The sequence below is a fragment of the Lepidochelys kempii genome, chromosome 3, assembly GCF_965140285.1.
Source record: "Lepidochelys kempii isolate rLepKem1 chromosome 3, rLepKem1.hap1, whole genome shotgun sequence".
Classification (NCBI taxonomy): domain Eukaryota; kingdom Metazoa; phylum Chordata; order Testudines; family Cheloniidae; genus Lepidochelys; species Lepidochelys kempii.
Genome location: NC_136382.1, coordinates 180,127,452 through 180,155,070, shown reverse-complemented (window position 1 = coordinate 180,155,070; position 27,619 = coordinate 180,127,452). Strand labels below are relative to the sequence as shown.

Genomic DNA, 27,619 nt, shown 5'->3' with positions numbered 1-27,619 from the left:
ATTAAATGAGACAAACGGTTTGATAACACATGGAAAATATAGTTGATACCAATTATTACAACGTTAGCATTGTATCCTAAGAATGAACATATGCACTCTGGTACAGCTCAGTACACAGGCACATCTCTACACAGTGTTATCAAATTCCTCTCGCTACAGACCTCATGTGGAAATAAAGGTGCCTAAGGTAACAAGATCTTTTGAAGGCAAGAAGGAACTTGAACTGACTGTTCTCACTCATGTGTATAGTTTGCATTTCCATTTATGAAGGCTGGCTAACTTTTCCAACCCAGCAGTATTTTTTTTTTAAATTTAAGATACAATATCCACCATTGTTTGCATTCCTGACCATGGTCAGCTCTAGATATGTGACACAGTTGGCACTTTGCTAACAGAAAAGTAGAAGTGAGGGTAGCCAGCAAGAAGAGACATTCCATCTCCAGAAATATCCCAAACAGGGCCAGAACTCAAGTCATTACCAATCAGAACAGAGACTGTCAATGCTATGTAATTAAAGAAAAAATAAATACATTCAGCAGATTAAACTCCTCTTTGCAACCAGCAGATATGGGATCACTGATCAGGTAGGTGCTTAATCTCCTGATAAAAGAATTAGTAAGAAACTCCAAAATATGTTTTAGAGTAATTACTGGTAAGAGGACAAATCACCACACTCATAGTGAACCTGAATTCCTTTTGTACTCTAATTTCTAAGAAACTAGAATAAATAGTCCATGAATCTGAACATGACATTTGGGATTATTGCAGCATTTCAATTCTACTATAACATCATTCCAAATACCACTGTAGTATGTGCTGTTCAAACACTAATCTGAATATTGCTTTTTTCTTCTATCGAGTATGTGCATAAACCTGATCTGCATCTCTGAAGTACCAAAAATTTCATTTTCATGTCTTTAAAGTTGGGTTGGAGGAAGTATTCTTGTTTTGCAAATAAAATACTATGTATAGTTTTATGGAAAAATGAATATCCTAAGACATTTTCATGGAAGGCAGAATAGAAGCAACTAATTATAGATTAATTAATTCGTACAAATTAAAACAGAAAGGATCAGACCTACCTCAACAAGCACTTTCCTTTTGGACATTCAGTGATCTCAGATGTCTGGCTCACCTAGATCATTTCTCAACATGTAAGTACAGAATACTCATATAATTTGTAATTTTTGACTTTAAAACATTTTGTTTGGCATGTATAGTATTTGTAATAGGATTTTTCACATTAATTTAGTGACTGACAGGGATAGCTATCTAGAAACTATGTTCACTGAACATTACCACATAAGAGGAAGGAATTTTCTTTTGAAAGAAAGAATACAAACGAAGGGACTAGAACAGATTTTTTTAAAGCTTTCCATGTAGTTGAGAACATCATAACTTGCAACATACTTCTAATTAAAAGGTAAACTGCAATGTGAAAAAACCCTTTACTAGAGTAGCAAATACAGTAGCTCTCCTGTGGAGTCTGCTAATTGACATTCATAAAGTCTGCAACATTTGGGTCCAGACTCAGGCAGTTGGAATATCAAGCATCAGCACCACATGCTTCCCTTCTTGGTGTCTTCTGAACCGGAATGAGTTGGGCAAAATGTTCCTTCATCCAATTCACCCTGAATTCTGGAATGTTCTGGAATGCCATTTATTCTCAATATATCTAAATACAGCAGATAGTCCTGTAGACAAGTGGGCAATGGTAATTTACGGATAAACTGGTCAGATCGTAGGTGTTCACTTTTTAAAATGGACCGGATCTCAAGACGACAAAGGTGAGCCAAGGAAGGGATAAAGGCTGTAAAATGAAAGAAACAAAAATCAAACTGAGGAAAAGAACTAAGAGATTAAACTATGTGCTTATATTTTTGCTTCTCTTAGGCAGCTCTCCTTTGATAAAAGAACATTAAATAAACCACTGGCCAGATGATTAATCAGAGATCTAATGTCTGAAGAAGCCTAGCAGTTTTAAAACCAGCATGTTAGAATGTCCCTGTATCAGCTGGATAAAAATACCTTAATCTTGATATATATGAAAACAAACTATTTCACACTCTACTAAAAAGTTCCACTCAACTTTCCTAAACCACCAGTTGCTTGGACAGAGATTAGCAGACGTCATGGTACACACAGGGAATGACAAAATAAAATCGAAATGATGGAAAGTCAACAACGGAAACACTAATTTCCTGTGGGGAGAAAAGAGTCAATATTGATGACAAAAGTTGTTGGTTCATGATAGTATGATTGCCATCTTTTTTTATCATTGTTCAGGCTATTACTAGTCAGCTTCTTCTTTAATGAACCGAGATTCACAATTACATTTTTGTACAACATACCTACGAGTTGTCTTAACCTGTTGTGTTGGCTAATATGTTTTATTGTGAAATTAGAAATTATAAACCATCCGTGTGCAAACTCTCTTTCTCACACACACACACACATATAGATACAATATAGCTCATATGAATATCTATATATCTCTATATACCCCTGGCTTGTGTCTCATCAAATTGCAGCCCAAGAGTCAAGTGGTGTACTAATGCAGAGAAAATACATTGCAATATGTTGTTACTATTTAATACAGATGCAGCAGTGGAATTTTGGTGGCGTTTTACAGACAGTCCATTATGTCAGTGTGGGCAACCACAAACCATGACACATATTTTTGGAGACTGCAAAATGACTCAACATCCTGGAGGTCTTTGCGCCTTGAACATTGTTTACAAGAATGCTGCGGCTTGGCTTGACCGGATTGCATACACCAAATAAATAAATAATACAGATGTTGGAATGCAGCTTTAAGCCTTCATATAATACATTAAGATTTTGTTTTACCTACAATGTTGCTATAAGATCTGATTAATTAAGAATGACCAATCTGCTAAAAGGTGAATAAGCAGCACTGTTCCTATAGACACTCCCGTATATTAAGGAATATCATGGCCTGGTACAAGCTCAATTTTTGTTTCAGACAGACACCAGAAGAGAACAAAAATATGTCTGATTATATAAGAGAAAGGAGACAGTGAGACTTAACTGTGTTGGGTCTTCCATAATATAATTCTCTCCTTTCATCTCCTTCTCTCTCATCTTCCCCTTCTTATATTATAGAAAAATTTGTTTTAAACTCACATTTCTCACTAACAATGTCTTGGTCACAATCTTATAAAAATTCATGACTTTTATAAACACTTAAGGGTCTGATTCTTATTTTTACCTTGGCCTCTTTACCGCCAATCTGGCAGTGCAAAGTGGTATAATCATCTACAATAATTCTGCTATAATCATCTACAATAATTCAGTAATTTACCAATTTAAACCAAGGTTTAAACCAGAGCTGCAGTATCTAGACCAGCCCATTTTTGAGTTATGATGAGCAAAAATGAAATAAATAGATTAGAAATATATCCATAAAGTGAGATTGTGTCATTTTTTGGACTCCCCAGTCTCTCAGATTTGCCTCAGACACTCTAGAAAATGTTTGTCCTGGCATAACATAAAACCTCAAAAACGTTAGGTAGATTGACAAATTTGGGTGTAGTAAAAAGGGCCAAACGTGGTTTAAAATGGAAGGCTTCATTAAACCTTAAATGCCAAGTCTCCAGAATGGCATTGGGACTTGCTTACAGAACAAAGAGCACAGTTTGAATGGAATTTACGGCAGATTTAAAAGCATAAAAAGAATCAGCATGCCAGATTTTTTGCCAACAGTGCTCAGTGGCAGAAAGGAAGAGGAGAAGCAATGGAGTTAGTGAAAGGTGTCAGAATTCAAATGTTAGGAAAAGAGAGTCCGGATCAAGGGAACATGGTAGGAGTTTAAATGAGATGGGGTGGGGGCGGGAGCGGGAAGGAATAAGATAAAAGGAATAAAGATTAAAAGAGGACATCTTCCATCTATCGAGTGAGCTAACACAGAGGGGCAGGACATGGAGAGAAGAATGAAGGTCAATTAAATTAGCAATTATCCAAGTGCAGACATTACGTTATACTAGCTGACCCTGGAAAAAACGATTTCTGATCAGAGTTTAACTTAACCTTTTCATTATTAAAAGATGGTATTTCATTCTTCTGTTGGTCTATTTAGCAACTGACGATCACTGTATCTTCACGCTCCTTCCCTCGCTCTCCCAATGGGTGGTGTGTGGCTACGTGGTTTCCATAAGTAATTGGCTGACCTTTATCTCAAGAGCAGGAGTGTGACAGAGCAACACAAACTTTTATGAAATACAAGAGTTCAGGTTTATCTGTGCTCTAACTGGAAAAAAAACAACTTGTATCTATGTTCCCTACTCCTGAGCTACTGTCACCTCAGAGTCCCTTTCCTCTCAGGCCACAATCTGTTGCCTCCCCAAGGGTTTAAAGTGGAATCTCCTGCCTTTGAGGTCCCCTTTTTGTCAAGGAAATATAATAAAAGACAGTAACATGAATAGCTAGAACAATGTCTTAACTTTAAAGTTGTTTTCTCTCTGTCCCCTGCCATTTCTTTATTGCCTTTTCTCTCAGGTTAATAGGAGTAAGGGTATATTTGTCAAGCCTTATTGATGGCGAGAATCCTCTTTGGCCTTTCCCACAAAATGGGTTGGGGAAGTTCTTTTCCTTTCCCCATTCTCTGTCTTATGTGGACAGGGAAGCTGTGTGTTCTTTTCCTCCTCCTCAGGGCAGAGGGATGACCATATTATACATACCTGCCCGACTCCCAGGTTATGTACTCAGGTGGCTAAGACAAGCCACCACCCATACCACCATGGCCACAGAGATATTTTTAGCACACTATCTCAAGCAGACCTAGTGTGTGTCTGTCTACCCACCCTGGGAAGTATGCTCCCAGGTGCAGTGTAGACATACCCTCAGAAAGGAGTGGACATCAATTCTATTCTCCAGGAGAAGAGAGAGTCAGTCAGGAAACAAGAGGCCACAGAGGAATAGCTGTTGGAGGTCACCCAACAGCACTACTACTGTTCAGTGTCATATTTCACTTGATCACCAATGGAGTAGGCTGGCCCCACGGTGCAGATTACAGCATTGCTGGAGAAATGCTGGTATGGCAACAACCGTCAAACTGGCTCAATGCAAGACCAGGTTTATATATTATTTATCAATGCACACAAAAGCTATACCAAAGGTCTGACATAAAACCAATGCAAGCAAAGAAATTCAGAGTTAGGCTCTTGTTTCTTAGATATTGCAGCAGATATCATGAAGAAACCAGCAGATTTTAGCAAAATTGAAGAGTATGCTGTGAGTTAAAGATGAAGCTACAGGCTTAGCAACTGATTCTCCTTCAGAATGCCCTCTACAGATCTACACTTTTATGATGTGTGAGCCCTCCCCATCACAGTTTAGCAGACCACTGGCATACTAGTGCCTCCAAACAATTTGAGCAAGACTATTTAGCAACTGAGACGATTGAATGGGGCACCACTGCACCAACCGCTCTCATTTCACCCTTATCTTACAAGGAATCTTAGTTTTATTCAATGACTTTTTACATGAATTAGGCTATATATGCAGGTCTGTTATGATCTAGCTAGTATTCTTTAGGGTCAGATACCTCACTCCAGTAGGCCTAGTTACAGCTTCAATGGCATGCTTACTGTGCCTAGGACCAAAATTTGTAAAACTACCACATGAATTGCCAGTCAGGCATTACTCTCTTAAAATGCTCCCTTCAGAGGGCAGTTCTGTAATCATTGTTTAAATTAGGCCTCCTCTGCCCTCCTTCTTGGGTGGTTAATATTGGGTTTTGGTTTCCTATATCCCCTGTGATTGAGAATCTGCATAACAATTAGCAAAGGAGAAAGAAAAGTTATTTTGCTGGTATCTGCTTTTCAGGTACATTGCATCTGCAGATCCATCTACCTCACCCAATAATTTTTTTTAATTTAGTAGAAACAACTGTGGATGGAGGCATGCCAAGGTTCCTTTTTTAGCTTCTCTTTGTTTGTATCTGAAAAGGGGCATTTGCAATGCCGCCAGCTCTGCAACTTTATCACAAGTCTCAGAATATTTGGTGTTCTTCTTGAAGTCCCAGCTCCTGAAGTAATATGATTACATGAAAATCTCAACTAACCAACTAAAAAAAAGTTTCTAGCTCTCATATTTGTGGAGCAAACCTTGAAAATGTGAACCCTAAAGACTCAAAAGGCACAAAACAAATAAAATGAAATAAAATGTATTATTTTAATCTTGTGAGTTTTAAGACAATCTCATGAGTTTTGGGGAGTCAGGCTTATTGCTTTTGAATGCCTGGGGATGGCAATACATGTGTGGCCCCAATGAGCACTGCTCTTTTAGATGTTTCGAAGCTCACAACAGTAGGTGTGTATAAGCCAAGAATGTTGATTTGCAAGCAGCTATATACTATATTTTATTTATGTATGTACACACACACAATAAATAAATACAGTTACTGGTGATTAATTTCTCTTTTATTTGCATACTATCTTAAAGTCAGACTACTGTTATTAATTGTATGTTATTTGAGTTCAATGTCTTTCTTTTTTATTTTTTGGAAAAGATATATGCCATTTCAATAGGATCCCAATTTCAGTAGGATCATTTTGGTTCTATTGTTGAGAATAACACATTTGTCGTGGCTTTTGGTTCTATGATTCTTAACTTGACAGATTAGCAGCTGAGGATCAATCTCAGCATAACTAAGGGACTGTTTATCCTATGGGTTAATGTACTTTGTAATGTATCACTGAATACTTTGACCATTAAATACACATGTACTGTAATGCTACATGCTCAAAATTCTTGAAACTTTTAATACTAAGTATTTACTAGAGATGTGCAATCGCCTCCTTCCTTTGTAAACAGCAGTATTAATTCTGGAATTCTACAACTGGCAAACACAAGGTCCTATAACCCTCTGAGTACAATACAGAATACTTAGCAGAAGTATAGGATAATAGTACATATTTCAATGGGACAGAACGAAACACAAAAAATGGGGATTTTAGCACATAAGAAAAATCTTTGGGATCAATCTCCATTGAGAAAGGTCATCTACAGCACTCTAATACTTAGGATCATGTTTTTAACCCAAGAGACAATAGTTTTCCCAATACAAACTCCATATCCTATCTATAGTAATGTACTATAAATAATTTACTATAGAGTACAGTAGAATGTACTAGAGAGTACAGTAGAACCTTGGAGTTACGAACATCTCAGGAATGGAGGTTGTTCATAACTCTGAAATGTTTGTAACTGAACAAAACATTATGGTTGTTCTTTCAAACGTTTACAGCTGAACATTGACTTAATACCACTTTGCAGCTTTACTATGCAGAAGAAAAATGCTGCTTTTAACCATCTTAATTTAAATGAAACAAGCACAAAAACAGTTTCCTTACCTTGTCAAATCTTTTTTTTAACTTTCCCTTTTTTTTAAGTAGTTTATGTTTAACGCAGTAGTGTACTGTACAGTATTTTCTTTTTTTGGTCTCTGCTGCGTGATTGAGTACTACCGGTTCCAAATGAGGTGTGTGGTTGACTGGTCAGTTTGTAACTCTGGTGTTTCTAACTCTGAAGTTCTACTCTATTTATCTTTATTCCTTTCATTCTCAGCAATTCATTTACTCATATATTCGGACAAGTATACAATACTTAATGGTTATACAATGTGATGTTTGCCTTGGGTGCTTTCAATTTCATTTATTTCAGTCATCATGTTTATATGTTCCACAGTCTGTACATAGGTTGTAAAATGCCACTTTTACTTTGGCATGAAGCATACTTCTATTTCTTGGAGAATGCTACTACTAGTATAGTTTTATACTTAATACTATAGATACATGTTGAAGATTGCCTCACAAACACCAGACACAAAAACAGACCTTTCAACTACAAAAGCAAAAAAGGTTGCCAGTTATATTGAAATTTTCCATGATCTTCCACCAACTTAAAGCACAGCACAGTTCAAAAGTCACATTGACTATAAAGAGACAAGTTCCATTTCATTTCATTACTCCCTCTTTTTCATTTGAAAGCCTCAAGTCAAAAATAAGATGAACTTCTTGCAGGGACAGTGGAGAGCAGTTTAATAGCTGCAATAAATCAATATTCTTTTAAGGTAAAACTTTCTGAAATGTAGCATCTTCAACGAAAAAAGTTCCACTTTTTTAAAAAAAGTTATTATGTCACCTTTCACCCTCATACCACACTGAGCCAACTTTGCTGCTGCACACGAAGTGTTCTGTCCCAACAAACAGTCCCATCTGAAACAGCACAAAATATAGAATGCAGTAACATGGTATTTTCTAAAAGGGATGAGCGTTCCTTTTAGCCCTCATGATGATGGGACCAAAAAAAAAAAAAAGAAGAAGAAAGAAACTAACCCTTTATCAGTCATTTTTTGAAAAATGTTACTTTTGAAAGCAGTGGCAATAAATTCTGAGGAGGCTGCTTGTCCCACTTTCTGACTGATAATAAGCACAGTTCTCACAACTATTAGAGGGAAATCTGAGGTTTGGAAGACTGAGGGAGGAAGAGATGGAAAAAGAATACAGGAATTCCATGAATCCAGAACTAACCTGTACCAACAAGTTAAAGAAGTATGGGCTGGATGAATGGACTATAAGGTGGATAGAAAGCTGGCTCAACGGATAGTGATCAATGGCTCCATGTCTAGTTGGCAGCCCGTATCAAGCGGAGTGCCCCAAGGGTCAGTCCTGAAGCCGATTTTGTTCAATATCTTCATTAACGATCTGGAGGATGGCGTGGACTGCACCCTCAGCAAGTTTGCAGATGACACTAAACTGGGAGGAGAGGTAGATATGCTGGTGGTAGGGATAGGATACAGAGGGTCCTAGACAAATTAGAGGATTGGGCCAAAAGAAATCTGATGAGGTTCAACAAGGGTAAGTGCAGAGTCCTGCACTTAGGACAGAAGAATCCCATGCACTGCTACAGACTAGGGACTGAATGCCTCGGCAGCAGTTCTGCAGAAAAGAACCTAGGGGTTACAGTGGATGAAAAGCTGGATATGAGTCAACAGTGTGCTCTTGTTGCCAAGAAGGCCAATGGCATTTTGGGCTATATAAGTAGGGGCGTTGCCAGCAGATGGAGGGAGGTGATCGTTTCCCTCTCTTTGACATTGGTGAGGCCTCATCTGGAGTACTGTGTCCAGTTTTGCGCCCCACACTACAAGAAGGATGTAAAAAAAATTGGAAAGTGTCCAACGGAGGGCAACAAAAATTATTAGGGAATTGGAACACATGACTTATGAGGAGAGGCTGAGGGAACTGGGATTGTTTAGTCTGAGGAAGAGAGGAATGAGGGGGGATTTGATAGCTGCTTCCAACTACCTGAAAGGGGGTTCCAAAGAGGATAGATCTAGACTGTTCTCAGTGGTAGCAGATGACAGAACGAGGAGTAATGGTCTCAAGTTGCAGTGGGGGAGGTTAGGTTGGATATTAGGAAAAACTTTTTCACTAGGAGGGTGGTGAAACACTGGAATGCATTACCTAGGGAGGTGGTGGAATCTCCTTCCTTAGAGGTTTTTAAGGTCAGGCTTGACAAAGCCCTGGCTGGGATGATTTAGTTGGGGATTGGTCCTGCTTTGAGCAGGGGGTTGGACTAGATGACTTCCTGAGGTCCCTTCCAACCCTGATATTCTGTGATCTTTTCTTTTTTCCTCAGCTGTCCACTTAAAGAAAAAAAATCACTAAAGCACCTTATATTTTGCTATTATCACATTACAATCTTGGTTTCATTTTACACTTTCAGTTTTCCTTATGCAGACACTAAGCCCTTGTCTATACTACAGAGTTTTGTCAACAAAAGTTATGTCGATGATCAAAAAGCGCTATAATAACATTGCTATTGCATGTTCACACTACGCTCCTCGTCTCGGCAGAGCATGTCCACAGCTGGTGCTCTAGTATCAACAGTGAGAGCAGTGCACTGTGGGTAGCTATCCCACTGTGCTACTTGCCACCTTCTGCAGCTAGAACTTGTGCGACGGCGGAGTGGATCGCAGCGCATCATGGGTGCAGGCTCAATGTCCCATGATGCAGTTCTTTCTGTCCCAGCATTCTGTGGGCTTTCGACTGCATTTTGCAGCATTTTTCATTGGCCCCCGTTTACTGTGCGCCCGCCCTCTCTGTGTGAAAAGATGGATCCTGCACCGCTCTCTACTGTTGTGGTAACTGTCATTAACACATCACGGGTGGTCATGCAGTATATCATGAGCTTCCAATCTGAACAGATATCTGAGTTGCCTGACCTGCTGTATGCTATGGAAAGAAACGACATCAGATTACTTTTGGCATTGACAGAGCAGCTAAACAAGTGGACCATCGCTTTTAGGCTCAGGAAACAAGCACTGAGTGGTGGGATCACATCATTATACAGGTCTGGGATGATGAACAGTGGCTGCAGAACTTTCAGATGCGGAAAGCCACCTTCCTTTGGAAACTTGCCCTAGTCCCAAGGTGCAAGGACACCAAAATGAGAGCAGCCCTCTCAATGTGGAAGCATGTGGCAACTCCAGACTGCTACCAGTCAGTCAGGTATTGGTTTAGAGTCAGGAAGTCGACCATTGGGGCTGCGTTAACGTAAGTGTGCAGAGCTATTAATTGCATCCTACTACAAAAGACTGTGACTCTTGGCAATGTGTGTGAAATAGTGGACGGCTTTGCAGAAATGGGATTCCCTAACTGCCCTGGGGTGAGAGATGGCATGCATATTCCAAGTCTGTCGATAAAACTCTGCTGCAAAAAGTTCTATGCGTCTGGTTGAGGTGGTTTTATTTTGTTGCCAAAACAAGAGAGTTTTGTAGGCAAAAGTAGCACTGTAGTGTGTATACCTCCACTGTTTTGTCGAGAAAAGCTGCCTTTTGTTGACAAAATTGTGTAATGTCTACACTGCAGTGTAAACCCAAGCTGCAAACACAGGCTCAAGCCTGATCCTCCTTCCGTTCACACAACTCAGATCCTGGGACCCCATAGGGAAGAGGGTCCGAGCCTGAGTCAAGCTGGGACACAGGGTTCAAGTCCTATCATTTTGCAGGGTAGATGCAGCTCCGCTGGACTCGTGCTCTAGGAGTCCACCAAAAATATTCCACAATCATAGAATCATAGAATCATAGAATATCAGGGTTGGAAGGGACCCCAGAAGGTCATCTAGTCCAACCCCCTGCTCAAAGCAGGACCAATTCCCAGTTAAATCATCCCAGCCAGGGCTTTGTCAAGCCTGACCTTAAAAACCTCTAAGGAAGGAGATTCTACCACCTCCCTAGGTAACGCATTCCAGTGTTTCACCACCCTCTTAGTGAAAAAGTTTTTCCTAATATCCAATCTAAACCTCCCCCACTGCAACTTGAGACCATTACTCCTCGTTCTGTCATCTGCTACCATTGAGAACAGTCTAGAGCCATCCTCTTTGGAACCCCCTTTCAGGTAGTTGAAAGCAGCTATCAAATCCCCCCTCATTCTTCTCTTCTGCAGGCTAAACAATCCCAGCTCCCTCAGCCTCTCCTCATAACTCATGTGTTCCAGTCCCCTAATCATTTTTGTTGCCCTTCGCTGGACTCTCTCCAATTTATCCACATCCTTCTTGAAGTGTGGGGCCCAAAACTGGACACAGTACTCCAGATGAGGCCTCACCAATGTCGAATAGAGGGGAACGATCACATCCCTCGATCTGCTCGCTATGCCCCTACTTATACATCCCAAAATGCCATTGGCCTTCTTGGCAACAAGGGCACACTGCTGACTCATATCCAGCTTCTCGTCCACTGTCACCCCTAGGTCCTTTTCTGCAGAACTGCTGCCTAGCCATTCGGTCCCTAGTCTGTAGCTGTGCATTGGGTTCTTCCGTCCTAAGTGCAGGACCCTGCACTTATCCTTATTGAACCTCATCAGATTCCTTTTGGCCCACAAGCTGACTTTTTTTTTCCCTCTGAACAGTCAAGTTTGGCACACAGTCAGGATTTTCTATGCTGCACCATGAACAAAGGGCTAGAATGGCCATATTATTGGGAGGGCATTAGAAAGTCTGGGATATGGGTAGTTGGACTTGGGCCCACATAATACAGCATAGATGCTGGAGCCCCACGTTGAGACCCACGGTCCAACAATTCCTACCCTGAGGTTACAAATAAGTGTAGATGCTCAAGCCCTCAGTTAACAAACCCAGGGTCTGCTAACTCAAGTTCTACTAACCCTGGGCTTACATTGCAATGTAGACATACCCTAAGAGTACAAATGCTGCCTGTACACCATATAGGGCAGGGGTTCTCAAACTAAGGGTTGGGACCCCTCAGGGAGTAGCAAGCTGTCAGCCTCCACTCCAAACCCCGCTGTGCCTCCAGCATTTATAATCGTGTTAAATATATTTTAGAAGTGTTTTTAATTTGGCGGGGGCGCACTCAGAGGTTTGCTAAGTGAAAGTTTGAGAACCAGTACAAAAGTTTGAGAACCACTGATATAGGGTATATATTGCCGTTAGACATCTGTGCTGGTCCATGCCAGCTGACTTGGGCTAAGGGACTGTTTAACTGCAGTGTATGTGTTTGGGCTCAGGCTGGAGCCTCGGGCTGTAGGACCCTGCATGGTGGGAGGGTCCTAGAGCCCGGGCTCCAGCCTGAACCCATAGGTCTACAGTGCAATTAAACAGCCCCTTAGCCCAAACCCCTTAGCCCAAGTCAGCTGGCACATGCCAGTCATGGGTTTTTAATTGCAGCGTAGACATACTCATAGAGATCCACTAAAGCATCAAAATAGGCCTGACGTAGAAGTTAAGTTCTACATAGACCTGTACTAATCCTCTGCACTGGGGTGAATTTCACCTACAGTGATTAATGTTCTCAGTTTGGAGTGTTTGAAACAAACATATCAGAACTGAACTGTAATGACAGGTTCTTTTATATTTAGCACAAATACTTCATTTTTAATTTCGGATATTAAATCTTTTGGGATTCTTAGTACCATTCAAGACCTACTAACATTCAAATGTCCAGTGTAATATGCCACATACGTGCAGGAAGTACCTCAGCATGCCTGCTTTTCCTCTCTTTCTGACTAGAGCTGACTGAGAAGTAAAAAAACAAACAAAAAAAATTGTGAGGTGCCTAGGATGATCTCTCTCTCTGTCTCTGACTTTTCTCACTAGGCTTGATTATGCAAGCATTCTGGCCCTGGGAAATCACTGTCTGAGGATGGTCTGCTTCTACCTTCTACAATTTGACTAAGACCACCAAGGAAGACTACCAAAAATTTAGGAGTTACTAACTGCCCCCATATTCTAGCTCCTAAATGGAACACATTTAAGTCTGCTAAATGTATAATCATTCTCATACTTTTTCATACTAGGAAAACTTAAAATATATAAGAAACCATTTCATGTTTTTTCACATTTTTCTTAGTATGCTTGGTAATTATGAGTAATAACCTGTCTTTCTCCTAGCTGATCCTGCAGTGAAGTCCTAATGCTAAATTTAGGACATCACATTAATTTCTATAACAGACTGATGTTCTAAACAAAACACAGAATTAAAACTCCACCGAAGGATTAAGCAGGAGGAAGAAATAGACTGCAAAGAAATCAGCCTTTATTACAATATGAATATATTCACTAATAACTAAGGGAACACAGAAAAACTTTGATCAAGTACATTTCTTTATGCAAAGCCTTCTCCCACTCCAATAAGATATGCTGATTAGTATTAAATACACTACTCCAAGGAAAATCTTATAAAATAAGCATAAAAACAATCCTTTGTAGACATTATAGCACTGCTTTAAAAAGGAATTCGTTTTACAATGAATCAATAGGAAAGAGTATTGCATAATTTTTCAGATAGCTCAGTCCTGCACAGCCCATTTGTTCTGACTGGCTTTTGGGAAGGGTGTGTGTGGCGAGAGATAGTATTTGTGGAAATATATTTATTCATTTTTGGTTGACTATATTTTAATTATAGGAGGGAAGAGAGGCTGCTGGATTTCTAGGTATTTATTAGAATATTTATATGGTTTGTATTTTTAATTACTGTCAAAAGTGCTTAGATGAGTGGGTAGGCGTTTTTGTATTGAGTGTATAAATCAAATTCAATAAGCAAAGTTAAGGGACCATTGTCTAGAAAAAGTAATCAAGTAATATCCATCATCTCCCCTTAAATCTTCTAAGAGGCAGAACAAATCATTTTAGTAAGTTCCACTATTAACTTATACTTGATGCCTTTACAATATATTTTACACCCACCCTCCAAAGGACATACCTACCTAATCTCTTGAACTAGCTACTAAGACTTTTCCATACCAGTTGTCAAGCCAACTGACCTGTACAGGTTACTTAATAAGATCAAGGTTAACTAGTTTACAGTCCTCAAAATCTTTCCCAACAACAGGCTCTCTGAATTGCGTTTCATACATGTGTGTTATGATGCCATCCTGCTGCCTTTTCATGTTTAAGGGCACTTGAAACCGTATTTACCTTAGACAACTTTTTATTTAATCTGTATACCAGTAATTACATGGAGAGGATAATCCTGACTAAAAGTATCAGTTTGAAACACATTATGTATTTCATTTACTATACTGTTTATTTTATTAATTCAAATATGATCTTAGTTTAGGACAACTACTGGCTTCCCCAGGTATAAAAACACAATTTCTATCCAATTTAATTTTACATTCTGCAGTCTTCACATATTGTTCCAAAGAGCTATTTCCCTCTTAAATTCTGGAAATTGGTATGTGCAGAAATTAGCTGATTACTTACCAAAATGGTTATGTGGAATCCAGGTGGAGGTTTCTTTGTAGTCAGAGAGATTTTGTTCTACAGCTGGAGGAAGCCTTTTCCAGTTAGTGAATTCCAGAGTGAAATTAAGGACGTCATCATTCACAGAATAAATCCTACACAATAAAAAATTACTGTATAACTTTGTCAACTGTTGTACACACTACCTTAAAGATAATCTTGGGGGAGAGGAGGAAACATATTGAAAGATTTATGTTTTTGTAACAAGTTTCTGGAAATCTACATCCTAAGCATAACAAAACATCAAAGGGAATTCTAAAATAACTTTGACAGCATTACACTTTACTAAAGCAATTATATCTTCCTCCATTACTTTTAGAATTAAGCTATAAGAGAAAGTATGCATTCCTAAAATGTATTTGCCTTAGTAATAGGCAGTATTTTTCTCTGTAATAATTGCTTATTCCATCTCTACCTAGGTTTTTATAAGGTCTCTCACCACCAGGGTGAATGAATGTCTCACATTAATGCCTAGTCTTTCCATCACATATGGAAAAAATGTTTAATGGCTTATTTTAATTTAAAAAATAATCAAACCAAAACCTAAGGAATAAAAAAAAAAAGATTTGAGTTTTATGCACACACTGATTTTAGCCTCTAAATTTAAATGTGTTAGTCTCTAAGGTGCCACAAGTACTCCTTTTCTTTTTGCAGATACAGACTAACACGGCTGTTACTCTGAAAACTGATTTTAGGGTGATTTATATCTCATTTCTCCAAGAAAATGTGTAAAAAATGGTAAACAATAGCCTTCACAGGATAAATGGGTTACACAGGAAGTCTAAAGAAGTTATTTTTTAAAAAAGGTATTTGAAATGTACTGAAATATAATACTTGCACTTTCACATAATAATTTCTATGCTATATATGTATTCTTCCATTTTCATCTGACTCAACCAATAGTATAAAACATAAAATGCTGTGAAACACACAAATGTACTGGGTGATTAAAATTAATAATAAAAAACTTCCTTGCCTGTTCTATTTTTTCTATTATTTCATTTTTCAGCATTAATTTAGTTCAGGTGTGACCAACAGAGTCATTTTCATGCATTTATCTGAACACGGCACAGGAGTTATGAATCTGATTGCACTGCTTTCTTTAATGCCATGGGGAGTTTGCTTACCACTTTTGGTACTCCCACTAAAATTTACTGTTACTGTAGTACACTGACCATTATATTGTACAGCTGTACAACCCTAAGCCAGTGACAGTTACTCAACCATATGCACAGATGGCATTTACTTTCTATTACTCTGCCAGTATTTTCCAGGAGGAAAAAAAACTAGCATTGCATTTAAAGTTGCAAAAATATATCTGTAGATTACAAAGTAACAGGCAGTTATTTTAACAAGAATGTTTTTAAACAAGTTAAGTCAAGAAATGTGTATAAAAGTACTTGTAATTTAGCTGACAATTTTAAAAATTGTTACATACAATACAAATGGACAAGAAGAGTCACAAAAAATTAGGGCTTTTATAGTCTTTACTCTTGTAATCATACACTGCTCTTTATTTGTAAGTACAGTGTAATCACAAATAACATTTATCATGTCAGGCTTAAAATATGTTGCTTTAACTGCTGAGTATAAAATCAATGAATATAAAATTTCACTAAATCAAGAAAATCAGTCTAATGATGAAGTTAACATTGTAAGCAGTATGACAAGTTCAACTATAATATCACAAAATTGAAAACAGATCAATGTTTAAAACTGAGCGGACACTAAAATTCAGCTCTTTCTATACAAATTAAAGATTACAAGTAAATGGAATTCCTAACAGGATATGCAAAGTTTTGTGAATATGCCAAATCAGTGGACTCTGTCTAATCCATTATTTCTATTTCACGTGTTTGTATAGTTTCAAATTATTTTGTTACAAGGCATACATATGGAAGTGCAGAGTCAAAGTTTCAACTCTGCATGACAACATGGAAAAAAGGAAAAAATAATCAGAATAAAACATAAATATATTGACCCCTTTAAATACTACAATAATTTCTATAATGCCTAATTAAACGTAAAAGCAGTCAATCCAGTTATTTTTATCTGAAATGTATTAATCCACACTTTGTATAAAACAACATAAAATTTATGGTACTAAGGCAAAAAATCAAGTGACAATGACAATCTGCAATTTTACCCACTTCCTTCTCCCCCTGCCACTGAATTTAATGCTAGAGGGATTCCCCCTCCCACACTGTTTAAATTCCCATTTGACCCAGAATTATCTGAGATTTTTCTTATGCCATTGTTTTATTGCATTTACGTACTTCATTTGATTTGGGGTGGGTAGCACACCATGTTCCCAGGAGGAGGGAACTGATAGGGAAAAAAGCCTGTTCAGTGAAAAATGCAGAGACCCTATTCCCTGGAGTAAATAAAGCTTTCAAGCCTTGCTTTGGCTCTCTTCCCAGATAAAGGGAAAAGTTTCTTAACATTGAACCCTGGCCTTCTGTGTGAACTTTTCACTCAAGACATTTGAAATCTCTCTCAGTCATGATCCTGAGTTAGATAACTGAATTATGATCAGTGTTTAAAGTGATCTGAAAAATGTGGAGGGGTCTGTCATCACCTCTACATCTGCCTGTGCTCCTAGCGAACTAATTCTGCCCTTCAATCCCCAAATCAATCCTGCCCCCTCAATCTAGCCTCCTCCAGTCCCCATACCATTTGTGCCCCCATCTGTTCTGTCCCCATTACTCCTGCCCCCCCAAGCCTCACCTCTGTTCCTCCTGCAGCTCCTGGGGTTCTCCATCCCCTTCTCCCAGACTGGGCAGGCAGGTGTACAGCAAGGTCACCTCTCCCTCTTACCAGGCTGGGTGTTGCTGGGAGGAAGCGGGGAAAGAAGGGGGAGGGAGGAGAGGAGCCATCCAATAGCTCACAGAGGGGCAAGAGGTAGGAGAGGGCAAAGTCACCTTGTGCAGCTGGTCTCTTCCCGCTCCCTGCTGTCCTATGAAAACAGTGTGGGCTCCTGACAGAAGGGGGCAGCGCTCGGCCTGTTTCCTGCAGCAGCTCTGATTGGCTGCTATTTCCCAGGAGGTAGGCAAGTGGGCAAAGCAGCAAATCAGAAGGTGTTTTCACCCAGAGGTACTAAAATGTGCCACCTACCCTTCAGCAATCTCGCTTGCTGATGAGATATTTTACTTCCTGGGTCTGAAACCCATTGTCACCTGAACACACTGTAAGCACTGGTTACGATGTGCTGCTCAGTGAAAGCATTTGTTAAGCTACGTTAGTCATGAATTCGGAGATCAGTATTTAGTACACAACATCTAAAATACAAGGCAGTATTATCTTTCTTACCACAGTCTGCACAACAAATTCAGTGGATTAAATCCAGCCAACAATAGATATGGTAGCCATTCTTTGTTCTGTTCCTGCGCTTTAACGGCATATTTTGTAAACTCCAGTGAGCGTTCCCCAGAAGGCATTGGGCAGCCCACCTTCAAGAAGTGCCGAAACCAATAAAACTTTTTGTGATGCAGGCAGTATCCTAAATTAATCTCGAGTAAGTGGATCCCATACTTCAGAAGAATAGGAATTAAACCATAAAACCTACAATATCACACAGAAAACAAGACATTTGTTAAAATAATACTGAAAATACAATGCTAAAGTTACTATAGAAATCAGACTAGAGAACCTTTTGTAACAAACCATTTTAGACTATTGCAACAGTGACTGTTTCTAGAAAGCATCACCTTAAAATGTCACTCAAGTAATTTTTATTCCCCAAAAGAGATCAGTATTTAACTTTAAAACTTTTGCATTTTTGTTCCTGAAAATTTATTTAAAGAAGAAACTGAATTAAATTATACCAGCAATAATTTTTAGTTTAAGTAATGTTTGTGAAAGATGCTGGATCAGTGTAGCATTGGAAAATTAGGCCTTCTAATTATCCAAAGGACAGCTGCAGCCAAGGCAGCAGCAGGTCAAGCTTTCTCATACTTAGAGACCTGCAAATCTGCAGATATCCGTTTTATATCCCATGGATGTGGATATCGGCAGACCATGTTTGTGGATTGTGGATGGATGTGGTTCCAAATTTTATATCTAGAACCCTCAAACCTGCAGATACCCGTGGATCATGTTTGCGGACCACAGATCGGGTGCAGATACAATTTTTTTATCAGTGCAAGGCTCTACTCATAATGTCCTGCCAGTATGCTTCAAACCAGCTTTGTATGGATCACCTAGATGTGGCAAGGTTGTTCTCCTCTCAATCCCTGGACTCTCTACTGAAACTAATAATTAATACCAGTTTACTGGTGTACATCTCTCCACCACCAAACAAGTACTGAACTGAGACTAACAATTCATTTCACATTTTCACATATTCAGTCACCACTTGTTCATTCACATTTAAATTGCTAACCTAGAAGTGAAAGCCTGCATTGAAATACTGTCCCATTTCCCAGTCTCTCATGTCTCTGTTATAAGAAGACAGGATACACACTTCATTACACTTCTCTTTAATATATTAAATGTATTCATTTTTATAGACAATGTACATAACATTTGGATCAAAATGCTCCCCATTTCTGAGAATCCTGGAAATGTCTTGAAATTCACAGAATCATAGAAGTATAATGCTGGAAGGGACCTTGAGAGGTCATCTAGTCCATCCCCTGTGCTGAGGAAGGATTAAGTAGAACTAGACCATACTTGGCAGGTATTTGTCTGGCCTGTTTTTAAAATCCTTCATTGACAGGGATTCCACAACCTCTTTAGGTAACCTGTTCCAATGCTTAACTATCCTTATAATTAGACAGTTTCTTTTAGTATCTACCCTGAATCTTTTATGCTGCAAACTAGGGCAATTACTTCTCCTATACTTAGCTGGTCAGATAATCAGATAATCAGCTGATCAGCTTCCACTTTTAAATATTTGAAAACTTCTTTCAGCCCCACCCCACCCCCAGCCTTCTCTTCTCTAGACTAAACATGCCCAATTCTTTCAGTCTTTCCTCATAAGTCATATTTTCTAAACCTTTTTATCACTTCAGCTGTTCTCTCCTGGAATCTCTCCAATTTATGCATATCTTTCTTAAAGTGTGATGCCCAAAATTGGACACAATACTCCAGCTGAGGCCTCACCAGTGCTGATTAAAGTATGCAGTACTGCCACATAGCCAGTTATTTCCTATTTTGTATTTGTGCATTTGATTTTTTTTCTTCCTAAGTGCAGTACTTTGCCTTTGTCTTTATTGAATTTCATCTCGTTGATTTCAGACCAATTCTCCAATTTATCAAGATCATTCTGAATTCTAATACGCTCCTCCAAAGTGCTAGCAACGGCTCTGAGCTTGGTGACATCCTCAAATTTTATAGGCATACTCTTCACTCCATCATCCAAGTCATTAATTAAAATTTTGAATAGTACCAGACCCAAGACAGACTCCTATGGGATCCCACTTGCTATGACCTCCCAGTTTGACAGTGAATCATTAATAATTATTCTTAGTATGGTTTTTCAACTAGTTGTGCACCCCCTGTTGGGATATGTTAGGGTTAACTAATAGACCTGGAAAACCGCTGGTGTGCTGGCATGGTATCAGGAAGTAGGCACAGGCATGCACTATTCCTTCACTTAATAGATAAAGTGTTATCCCTTTCCCCTCCCTTCTCCTTGTTAAGAATTGGTAAGTGTTGCAGCTGCATAAGAAATGTGGGGATCTAAAGAATACCTTTTGGGTAAAGAAGTGTTATCTCCTCCTCCCTTCCTTTCCCAGCTACATAAGCGACCCCTGGGTCATGGCCCATTCCTCCTGCCCCTGAGAACTGCAGATTAAGGGAATTTGTAGCAACAAATTACTGCAAAGAAATGTATTTTCAAGGTAAAGACGTGTGCATAATATGCATAATGCTGTAATCAGTCAATAGGGGTGGGTACAATCATAGTATGGGAATTTCTATTACTTAATAAGGGGTTTTAGGGTGTTGTAGCGAATGTAGGCGTTTACATACTAATTTAAATAAAAAGAGTGTGCTGTAACTAATCCAGGGCTTACTGGACAATTGCGTCCAGGGGAACAAATACCACAATAAAGAAACCTGTACTCATATCCGCCTCTGGGTCAACCTGCTCCTTTTTCTTCTAACCTCTGGCATCACGAACAGGATCCCAGGGGAGAGTCGTGCCTGACCACCAGTCTCACCATGGATTCAATGAGTAAATTGAACTTGAATGGGCCCTTTACTGCAACCCCGGTTAAGGAGTTTATTAATAAACTGTTGGGAAGATCGTGGGGTAGGGGGGGTCCTTATGTGGCTCCCTCCAGGGATTGTCAGGATAGGCCAGCCATCCAGGGGTGGGTGGAAGCTGCCCTGGCATCCAGGTGCTCCCAGGATAAGAAAAAGGCTGTTTTGTTACAGGGTCTCTGTGAGAATCTGTCAGGTTTATGGGAGGAGGTTACCCATCTTAGAAGCAAAGTGAAAACTCTGCAGCAAATTGCTGAGGAACAGAACATGGTAAATCATCACAGTGTGCTGCCAGTCAGAATAGCTGAAAATCTATGGACGATTTTAATCGTCTTAAGTCAAAGAACCTGACCCTCAAGGGTCAAGTAGACGCCTTAAAGCAAACTTCTTGTTCCCCGACCCCCATTTCTCTCCCTCTCTCTATCTCTTTCTGCCCTTCCCTCTCCCCCCCCCCCCCCACACTTTTGGTTTTCTGAAGTTTTAATAGACGGTACTTTAGATACTTAGTGAAAAGTTTGTTTGGACAAAGCATGACAGAAGTCTGCTGCATTTCATTAAAAAATTGTAAGTAAAAAGTCCACGGGTGACCATAGAAACAAATGTTTTACGCCTTTTTAAATAACTCCAAGGTAAAGGAAGCACAGGGCAGGGCAGCTGTGTTGCAGAGATTGTACTGGGTGGCTATGTTGTTACAAGCAAAATATATCACCTTAACGAATTAAATCCACAAGTGAATTATTTAAAGTATAATTGAAAGAATAGTTGCAAGTAGCTTTGTAAAAATTAATACTATAAAGTTTGGGGGAAGCTTAAAGGAAAATAAATCGTTGGGAGTTGTAAAAATGTTAAAAAGTAACAATTGTGGTGTTATAAAAAAATGTTCAATTCACAAATAAAACCCTGTTATGTAAAGGTAAATATACGTGCAACTCAGTACAGTCACATTGGGTAAAATCCTGGTAGTTAATCAAATTATCCAGGAGGGTTAAGTGGCTACTACCACCACTCTGTTTTTGTCCCCAGGAGCCTTTACAGGTATTCTAAGGGGAAATGGGCTCTTTTCCCACAGAAATGGTCTGTAAAGGACTGCTGCAGGCAGCAATCAGCCAGATACTCTGATCTATATTATTGGACTATTAGACGAGTTAATCAAAGTCACTAAAAAAAATGTAAGGTGTTTCTGTTGGAACTTAACTGGACTGTCTCAAGTTGTACAAGATGGAATGTAAGAGTTATATAAAACATAATAAAAGCAGTGCAAGCGGCGTTAAGCAAAAAAGAATTTTTGCGTGTGAATCTTTTTGTATAACTACGTAATGTTTTAAGGACCTAACCCAGCACTCATGGTTTATAAAATCCTGTTTGTAGGTTTAAAATAAATTGGTTTGGTTTTATTTTTTAAATTTAAAAAAACCCAATGATACTAAAATTCCATTTCAATCTCTCATTCAAAGTTGCAACACTGATAGACTCTTGTGCTAGACATGGGCAGATAGTGTAATGTGGCTTTGGTATTTAGCATTTAAACCTTTGGATACTTCCATGGTTTTTATAAGGTATAATATCTTTTTAAATAAGAACCAAAAAATGTGTTCCTAGCTAGGGCAGCCAGAACTGGAAGAATGGGGAGAGATTCTGGATCATTTTAGTAATAAATAGCAGCTAAAAACTGCAGAAGAAAAACAAAAAATTAAAAAACACTGTACCTCTGAAGGAAAGGCAAGGGTGAAATGTATAAGGGAGCAATGTTAGAAACACGGAGCCTTGGGGTGGCTCTGGGTGATCAGACTGTCGCTTTGGTGGGGGTGCATGAGAACTCTGTGAGCACGCGGGAGGCAGTTACCCCTGGTGTAAAAGTTGATGTGGCTAATATAATGTAGAGTTGAATAGTGGAGGGGGGTGTGCATTTTCCCAAAATATGTGCAGTGTATATTGTAGAAGGGGTAAAATGCAAACAAAACATGCTCCATAATTAAAATCCTATTAGGGTTCCAAAAGGAGCCACACTAGGTTGTTTTTTTTTTCTTTTGCAGATGGCTGTGTGTTTTGAAAGCAGAAGTTAAAAGTGAAAAGTAATCAAAACGCTGGTGGAAATTAATTGTGTCCCTTTTAAGACAGAGCCTCTGAGCTGCTAATAGCTTTGAATCCAAAAGCAAGCCAGACAGTGTCTGTGTAAATGCAAATCACCTAGCTAATAGGGGAAGAAAAGAACTGCCTACAAATGGCAGCACAAAGAAGCTGCAAATAATAAATAAACCTGGTCTGTTGTACAAAAGGGGAAACTGAGGTACACAACCTCATGAATTTCATAAATGAACAGTGGAATAATTCACCCTTTCCCTTTAAGGGTAAAACCCTAGCCTGCCTATAAAATAAAACAAAAAGGTATTAAGGTAATTCTTCTGTTTTCCTGAAGTCAGCAAAAATAATTGTAAAAAGAAAGGGGTACTTTTAAGCAATAATCTGTCCCCACCAAGGGGCTGGGAAATGTTTATTTTGTTTTTCAGATACTGTGGGCAAGCTGGCACCAGTGGAAGAACAACCCAGAACACCATGGGTCTACTGTCGCAATGAAGATTGTGTTGTGTGTTTTGTGTTGCTTGTCTTGTTATTACTGTTATTTTGATGAATATTGTACAAGGAAAATTAATGCATATAGCAGCAAAGATTAGTGCATGGTATAACCCGCCTGAAAAGCACGGTCTGGCCCAATGAGGGGAATCAAGTGATGTACCGCATTCCAGGAGAATACCATCCATTCCCAGCTCCTAAATGAAGGGTTCCTTACCCAGTCTTTGACCAGTTGAACCCCAGCCTGCTGATATTAAAAAACAAAAAATGGAGAATGGAAATGGGTTTATTACACGCAAATAAAAAGGCTCAGAATGGGGGTTAAAAAGGAAAATGTATAAATTGTTACATGCATATTACAGGTGGACCTACAAAGGGGAAACCAAGGATTCCCTGGCCTGGAATGGAATAATCATTGTTGCTAATCACAATTGTCACTATTGTAAACCCTGCCCAGATCCCGCGATGTAAAATAGCAAAAAAAGGAAACACGTGAACAGTTACACCCCTAAGTGGCGGTAATGAAGCAAAGGAGAACTTTAAAGATTTACCAGTAGAAAACTACTACTAATCCCCCATGGGAATTTGGCAATGTTGGTATGTAGTGTATGAATTGAAGTGGGGATCCTAACCCGGTGGAGGATATCAAATTTATCAGGAAATATTGAATAGTACTCCTTAGCATATGTCATAACAAATGACAGTGGGAAACACAGTCATCTGGACATGTTGTTTGTCACGGAGGGCCCCAAAAACGTATAAACCCTCTGGTCTCCTGGGGTGTCTGGGTTATGGGGTTCCACAATTGGGGTGTGGTGTTACCATGTGTAATCATAATGTTACCTCCATAAAGAATAATCCTTAGGCTTGCAATTATGTACATACCAGACTGAGCATGAAGTCTCCCCTGGAACGTTGGGAATATGACAGTTTAACCGCTTTGCAGAATGTATCCCTACAGGTAATATGGATGCCAAGCTAAAGGATCCTGATTTAAGCTGGCCGCAGCCTGCAGCTGGAAATACTTCCTTATGGGCAAACATGCGGAAGCCACTGTAGGAGTGGGTGCAACCAGAGCTCATCTGTGTGTCCTTTCGGTCCATTACATGGATGAGTGGTACACTCCACAGAATGCAGCACATACACAGAAGGGTTGAAGCAACAATTTAATTAGTGGGTAAGGGAATATATATGGAATTGTCACTGCAGAAGGGCTCTATAGGCAGTAGGAAGCACAGGGTTGGGTGTATGGAATCTGGGGAACCGTTGAATAACTAAGTAATTAATAAGCCAAAATGTAAAACTTCAACAACAAATCAATGAACTACCGGCACAGCAACTATCTGCCGTTGCAATGGAATGGAAAAGAGCGGCAAAAGTGAACCTGCGGTTAACTCAACAAATAGGGAACCTTGTGACATGGGTGGGGGACGGCTTCAAAAGGCTAACTTGGAAATAGGAGGTGTGTCTGGAAATGCAAAATGCTCAGCTAAGGGGCTAACACCTGGGTAATAGTTGCAGTGGTACCTTGGAATGAGATGGCAATTAAGGTGGTCCCCATAAGCCCTATGGAAATAATAAGAAAGGGAGAAGCTCACTGGGAACCACTGGGGAATAAACAGGAAAAATGGAATGGTGTAAAATGGACAATAATTAAATTAAGTAATTGTTTATCCAAAAAAAAATAAAATAAATGTGCCCCTCCCCAATGGCCATACAGAAGCAGACCCAATGGCCTGTGCCAAGGGTGAACAATTGGGTGTAATGTATATGGGGTATGAAATGTTCTGCTAAAAGTATGCATAACTCTGTAATATAACACTTGGAAGTACAAGTGCACCAACATCTGGCACAATTACACACATCTACATGCTGTCATTGGGAGTTTGGTGCATGAATGGATCTGTGGAACCCACTGCTGTGGACAATCGAACCAGTGCATTACCCAATTCCATGCCAAGTGGTCAAGCTGGTTTGGACAGTATCACGTTTCTCTCTAAATATTCAATGGACTCATGATATGGACAAGAGCACATGAACACTCCAGGGGCAACTCCGGGCCAAGCAACGCTGAACGCAGGTGTTGGCAGCCCAGGAGGCCCTTCAAGGAATTAATGCCTTCCAATTGGCTACTAAACTGCCTGCTAATTGTGCGTGGACTAATGTTGCCTGTGCCCTTCGAACAGACCTAATGGACACTCATTCACTTCTTGGTCGTATTACTCATGTTATAAGAATGTTATTCCTATTAATTGTAATATTAATCATATTTATGGAGCGTTTAAAATTATGTGCTGCCTTAGCCTCTCCCCGAAGGCCATATTTGTAAATTCAGTGGCTTACCCCTTTTTATGACCTGCCTTCTCTCTCTCCTCATAGCATGATCAGTGGACCAAGGTATCAGGCTAGCTGGAGCTGAATGCCCCGCCATTCAGTGTGCGAGAAGGAGGGGTGCCTGGGCCTCTCTTTGAAGAGAGTGGCGGAGTGTTGGGATATGTTAGGGTTAAGTTACAGACATGGAAAACTGCTGGTTTGCTGGCATGTTATCAGGGAGTAGGCACAGGCATGCACTATTCCTTCACTTAATAGATAAAGGTGTTATCCCTTTCCCCTCCCTTCTCCTTGTTAAGAATTAATAAGAGTTGCAGCTGCATAAAAATGTGGGGATCTAAAGGATACCTTTGGCTAAAGAAGTGTTATCTTCTCCTCCCTTCCTTTGCCAGCTACATAAACGAGAACTGCTCATGGCCCCTTCCTCCCTCTCCTGAGAATTGCTGATTAAGGGAATTTGTAGCAACAATCACTGCAAAAAAATGAATGTTCAAGGTAAAAATGTGTATAATATGCATAATGCTGTAATCAGTCAATAGGGGTGGGTATAATCATAGTACTGGTGTTTCTATTACTTAATAAGGGGTTTGGGGGTGCTGTAATGGATGTAGGCGTTTACATACTAACTTAAATAAAAAGAGTGTGCTGTAATTAATCCAGGGCTTACTGGACAATTGGGTCCAGGGGAACAAATATCGCAATAAAGAAGCCTGTACTCATATCCGCCTCTGGGTCAACCTGCTCCTTCTTCTAACACCCCCCTTACAGTAATTTCATCTAGACCATATTTCCCTAGTTTGCTTTAAAATGTCATGCAGGACAGTGTCAAAAGCCTTACTAAAGTCCAGATAACTCATAGCTACTTCTTCCCTCCATCAACTAGGCCAGTTATCCTTTCAAAGAGGGAAATTAGGTTGGTTTGGCATTATTTATTCTTGACAAATCCTTGCTGGCTATTACTTATCTTCTTATCCTCCAGATTTGAACAAATTGATTGTTCAATAATTTTTCTCAGTGTCTTTCTGGGTATTGAAGTTAGAGTAATGCCATCAACCAGTTAGCCTCTCAACATTTTTCCTTAAGGTTTATATTTAGCATGATTTGTGTGAGACATTAAGTCTCTATTACAACCATTTTAAAAAGATCTTTCTTTTACTTTGAAAAAAAATAAAAGATCTTGCTTTTACTTTTACTTTGTCCAGATATGTTTTGTGGGATGCAATAAAGAAGACAGTTGTGTTAGAATGCTGAAATGCTGTCACCTAAGATCTCATAACTAAGAGCCATTTCCTTCTATACTGGATTTCAATCAAGACTTTGCAGGCTAAAAGATCTGTGCATATATTCACACGGTAATCTAATCCAAATAGTGTATTCCTCTTACATAGCAATTTAGATACCTTTGATTCATTTAAAAGATAAAACGGTAAGGTGAAAATCATTAGTTTTTCTTTGCCTTCATTGCAATTATCAGCAAGACATATTTTAAAATCTGTGTGATTAGTCTTTATTAATGATATTGTGATAATGAATGATGATATAACCAATCATTTGTGTGTTGGTTGCACCTATGGCCTTTAGTTAATAATTTGATTACAGAATGTTGCTTCTATGAGGCAATCTGGAATTTACATCTCTGCTGCCTGCCTCATTTGTTGCAACATTTTTGAGTACCATTAGCAGGGCTGATTCATTTTCTAAAAACTGTATTTATTATACACTAAGA

At 39.2% G+C, this 27,619-nt stretch overlaps 1 protein-coding gene across 4 annotated transcripts in view; it reads right to left on the bottom strand.

Moving 5' to 3' along the window:
- Positions 1 to 311: 311 nt before the first annotated feature.
- Positions 312 to 27,619, bottom strand: part of ASB3 (ankyrin repeat and SOCS box containing 3) — a 128,988-nt gene continuing 101,680 nt past the window's right edge. For 3 of the 4 annotated variants that reach the window (XM_073339169.2, XM_073339170.2, XM_073339171.2), the window contains 3 exons: positions 18,094 to 18,345; positions 14,746 to 14,879; positions 312 to 1,810 (listed from right to left, as the gene is read on the bottom strand). In XM_073339169.2, the coding sequence (XP_073195270.1) occupies positions 1,554 to 1,810; positions 14,746 to 14,879; positions 18,094 to 18,345 (643 nt within the window). In that variant the 3' untranslated portion in view covers positions 312 to 1,553. Of the gene's footprint in view, positions 1,811 to 12,919; positions 13,057 to 14,745; positions 14,880 to 18,093; positions 18,346 to 27,619 lie in introns of those variants that run through there. The other variant, XM_073339172.2, reaches the window with a different exon arrangement.